Below are 4,370 nucleotides of genomic sequence, written 5' to 3'. Positions count from 1 at the left end.
AATAGTTCAAATCCACTCCGATTACATGGGAAGTGAATTTCATTGCATCACCTGAGTCCTTCTAGATATGTCATATCACACAGTAACTCAACGTTCAAAGTTTGTAATCTTAATTCTCAAGGGTAAAATAACTAAAAACACCACCTGATCCAGCTGCAAAGAATGACATATATGGAAAGCAGTACAGCGAGAGTTTGCTCAAATAATGCTAGCCAAGAATTTAATCAAGCTGTGTGCTTTGTCAGAACTATTTTAGGTAACGCAACCCATTATTGCGGTGCATCAATACAGCAACTGCTTTCCATCATTCCTTTGTGATGCACTGAGTCAGACCTTTCTGCATCATTAGCATTCACAACACAATAACCACAGCACTCTGATCTTCACCACAATAGTAAAAACAAAGACCACAACAGCCATTTAATTTTAAAGAATTTTAATACAAACTTAATAGAAACTATTTCAGTCCCTCTTAACATGTAAGACACTGACTCAAAATACTTTTATACCTTTTTTCAAGTATTGCACAATGTAGGTACAAAATTAATATTTACGATTACATTTTCTTCCATAATATATAGCAAAAATCTTTAAACTTTTAACAGAAAATACAATTTGTGTTTCTTTTTGAAAAAAGCAAATATTTCGTACATTTTAATTCCACCACTAAGGAATATTCTGTACACACTTTTTTATTTATTTTTTTGTTTGTTTTTTAGAAGTGATGTCTTTAAGATGGATATCTTACAATTTCAGTAAAAAAAATACAACATGAAGCTGCTGCAGCTGTCACAGATCACTGTAGTAAAAAGATATAAATGCAATACCATGTTGTAGAAACAATATATATACTCTGATATTTTACAAACTTTGTACTAAATTAAATTATACAATTAGAAAAAGACCAATAAACCCACTTATTAGTGCCAATTTTTTTTATATATGCATATATATAAAAAAATCAGCCATGTCCTTGCTATATCTTAAATACTGTAAGAGGCCATATTTGAAGAGTATATTTTAAATGTACAGTCAGTATAAAATAACTTTGTGCTTGGTTGGCAAATGAAAAAAATGATGCATGTTGTATTTATCTAACCAAGCTTGAATGTATTCGTACTACAAGCTTTAAAAAAAAAAAAAAAAAAAAAAAAAATCTCAAGAGGTGGAAAAAAGATACACCCTTGGGTACGTGCATTTCAGCTTGTACAATAGAATTTACTTGTATTTCACTTCTGTTTTATTTTTAGTTAGCCATGACTGGCTGGAATTGCTGGTTAGAATACTGCATGTTGTTTAAGCTAAAATTCAAGCCATCCACAAAAGACTTCTCATTTAGACCTCCATAGGCTGCAAACATATCAAAGGCATTGCTGTACTGGAGAGGGTTGAGGTTAAGGGGGCTGTCACCAGGAAATATGTTACTGGTACTACCTTGACCCTGCATGTTGGGGAATATGAACTCCTTTGCATTAGGAGAGAGGGCAGAAGTCTTCTGCTGTTGTTGCGGCTGACTGCCTAGGCCAAGCCCGTAGAGAGAGTGCATGGAGGAGGAAAGGGCTTTCTGCTTCAACAGGTCATTGACATTCAAGCCAAGGTTGGTGGGAGAAGTGCGGGCAACCTTGTTGCTACGGCCGCTATTCTTCATTTTGGTCGAGCCAAACTTGGTGGCAGCAAATGTGGCAGTAGTGAAGGTTAAAGGCTGAGTGGAGCGGGGCATGAAAGTTGGGCTCACAGCAGCAGAGTGACCAAAGGGAGGAGAAGGAGAGCTAGAAACTGATGATGCTGGGTCACTAATTGGCATGAACACCTGGGCCTCTGGGTTAAAGCTGTTCTTGATTTCCTTATCCAACTCACATCCATTTTCATTATCATCCACATAAAGCACTTTCACTGGTCCCTTTTCACCGATTTGGTATGAAACCTCAAATGGGTCAATCCAAACACTAAGATCCTGAGGCAAGTTGCCACGAACATCATCAATGTCCAAGCCACTTTCTTTGGATGCTTGTTCTATGACTGGGTCCACTTTCTCCCCTATATGTATACATCTAAACCCTGATCCTTTGTATGGCTTTTCTGGATACCAGTGCCCTTCATACTTCTTCTTAAGAAGTCTTTCAAGCTCTTCACCGAAAATGTTGACACGCCGCCTGGGAAGCTTATTGTACAAATACGAGATAATAAAATTGAGTGCTACTTGGATTTCAAGCTGCATAGCTGCTATGCCACAAAGTTATAAGTCTGTTGCAAAACCCAAAGAAAACGAGTGTTCAAGATGCCACAGGGAAACACAATTTCATTCGAAGTGCTGATTCTAGTAGAGTATTATCCTTCACACCTTGAGTGTTCTTGTTCCTTTAAGAAAAAACAAAAGCAAACATATCCAAATAAGGCGAGTGTCATATCAAGCTCCAAGGCCTATTCTTTTAGCCTCTGGTGGTACCTAGAAGAGATTATTTCTCAACTACAGACATTTGCAACATACTGCTTTTGAGCAGATCCGTTACAGCCACCAAAGTCAAATACGTTCCACCTAAATTACAAACAATATTGTGGGGGATGCATCGGGAGGTGTTTATGGGTATGGCACAGGGCACTTCAAAATTATTTGAGCTTGCAGCTCAGGCCCACCTCCGCCGAGTTATTCGCAAAGCAGCAAATATGTTTCTTAGGACATCGTGCCAGTGCCAGCCCTGTCAGGGGTTCAATTACTAACCCCTATTCTGGGTGATTTATAGAACTCAACTGCAAAATTTAGCACCAACCTATTAATTTAGCATAAAAGGTCGTAGCCCGAGAGTCATTTCTCATTTTAAAGTGTGCAAACATATCACTTGGGCTTTAAAGTGGCAGAGACATATAGATGTAGAAATAGATAGACAGATCTAGATATCTATTTATTTATATATCTGAATCTATATAGATATCTATACACACACACACACACACACACATATATATATGCATGTACATAAATAATAGGTCTTATTAATATATTAGTATAGGTATAAAATACCTATGGGCTAATGTAGATGCTTCCCGGCACTTATGTAATTCCAGGGTGTCACATTTATCTTTCCAAATCAAAGCCAGGCATCTGCAGCCACTGTGCATTTGGGGAGAATTATGCAAACCAAAAAGAAAATGTCTACCACACGTATACCAGGAATGTTTCCCTTCCTTCTGGAACAATCACGTTTTAATCCAAACGAAGCATGCCCAATATAGACAAGAGTGTTTTCTGTTTTAACCCTGGTGAGCAATCACGGTTAAATGAGCCGTTCCACTGTAATGGTGGAACATTTTCCCGTGTTTTATAACACGCTGCTTCAGCGCACAGATCTCTAGTCCGGATCCTACCCACTAGCGAGAGGCAGCTTTTAAAACCCCCGTAAACCTATCTGGGCAGGGGGGGCAAAGAGGGGGAGGGGGTCAAGCCTTCCTCCCCTTTGCCCAATTGACAGTATGTATAAAATGGAGTCACGGAGCCCACAAAGTTAACCCTGACACGCCTCGCGACAGAAAACCCTGCAATGCCTTGGCCCGATTTTTTTTTGCAATCGTGGGGGAGATGGGTAGAAAGGCACATTTTGCTGCATTTTGATTCAGGGGAAGCTGGGGGCCCTGCGAAAACACCCCCCCAAAGAAAACCCCCACATTTCCAGATCCCAGGGCAAAGCCCCCTTGCAGAGCTCACCCCCCCCCAAAGAAAACCCCCAAATTTCCAAAGCCCCCTTGCAGAGCCCACCCCGCTCTAAATTTGCAAATCCCAAGGCAAAGCCCCCTTGCAGAGCCCACCCCAGCTGGCCAAAGTTTGCAGCCCCACAAGCTGCCACCTCTCCAGGTTTGCTGGGGCTGGGGGGAGGGGGAGCAGGGAGGGAAGATCAAGGGCAAACCAGGGGTGCTCCTTGCACCCCTATTTCCTTCCAGCAGGGGCAAAAAACAATAAATAAATCAATAAATAACATTAAAAAAACCCCATAAAAATAATTTAAAACCATGCAGACTACTTTGAAGCCATAAAAAATTAATTAAAAAAACCCATTAAAAATCATTAAAAATAAATTTTAGAAAGCATAAGAAATATATTTTTTTAAAAAGTCACAAAAGTAATTTTTAGAAAGTATTAAAACAATGTTTAGAAAATCATAAAAGCAATTTTTTATAAAGCATAAAGACCATTTAAAAAAAAAAAATCATTAAAAATACACTTAAAAAAAAAATCTATGACTGTAATTCAAACCAATGATGTAACTTAAAACCATATAAAAACGATTTAAAATAATGGAAATGCGATTTAAAACCTTAATACAAAATTAAAAAACACTGAATAAATAAAATGTATTAAAAAAAAGATAAAACATCAC

At 38.4% G+C, this 4,370-nt stretch overlaps 1 protein-coding gene across 1 annotated transcript; it reads right to left on the bottom strand.

The window, feature by feature from the left end:
* Positions 1-419: 419 nt before the first annotated feature.
* TOB1 (transducer of ERBB2, 1) lies at positions 420-2,630 on the bottom strand. Its single transcript, XM_019542473.1, has one exon. The coding sequence runs from the start codon at positions 2,216-2,218 to the stop codon at positions 1,247-1,249; it is 972 nt and encodes a 323-aa protein (XP_019398018.1). The 5' UTR covers positions 2,219-2,630; the 3' UTR covers positions 420-1,246.
* Positions 2,631-4,370: the final 1,740 nt, after the last annotated feature.

Source organism: Crocodylus porosus, unplaced genomic scaffold (genome assembly GCF_001723895.1).
Source record: "Crocodylus porosus isolate Cpor-Errol unplaced genomic scaffold, CroPor_comp1, whole genome shotgun sequence".
Lineage (NCBI taxonomy): Eukaryota > Metazoa > Chordata > Crocodylia > Crocodylidae > Crocodylus > Crocodylus porosus.
This window is presented reverse-complemented; position numbering and strand designations above follow the sequence as displayed.

Coding starts and splice junctions, on each gene's coding strand:
- TOB1 (XM_019542473.1), bottom strand. CDS start 2,218: ATGCAGCTTGAAATCCAAGTAGCACTCAATTTTATTATCTCGTATTTG.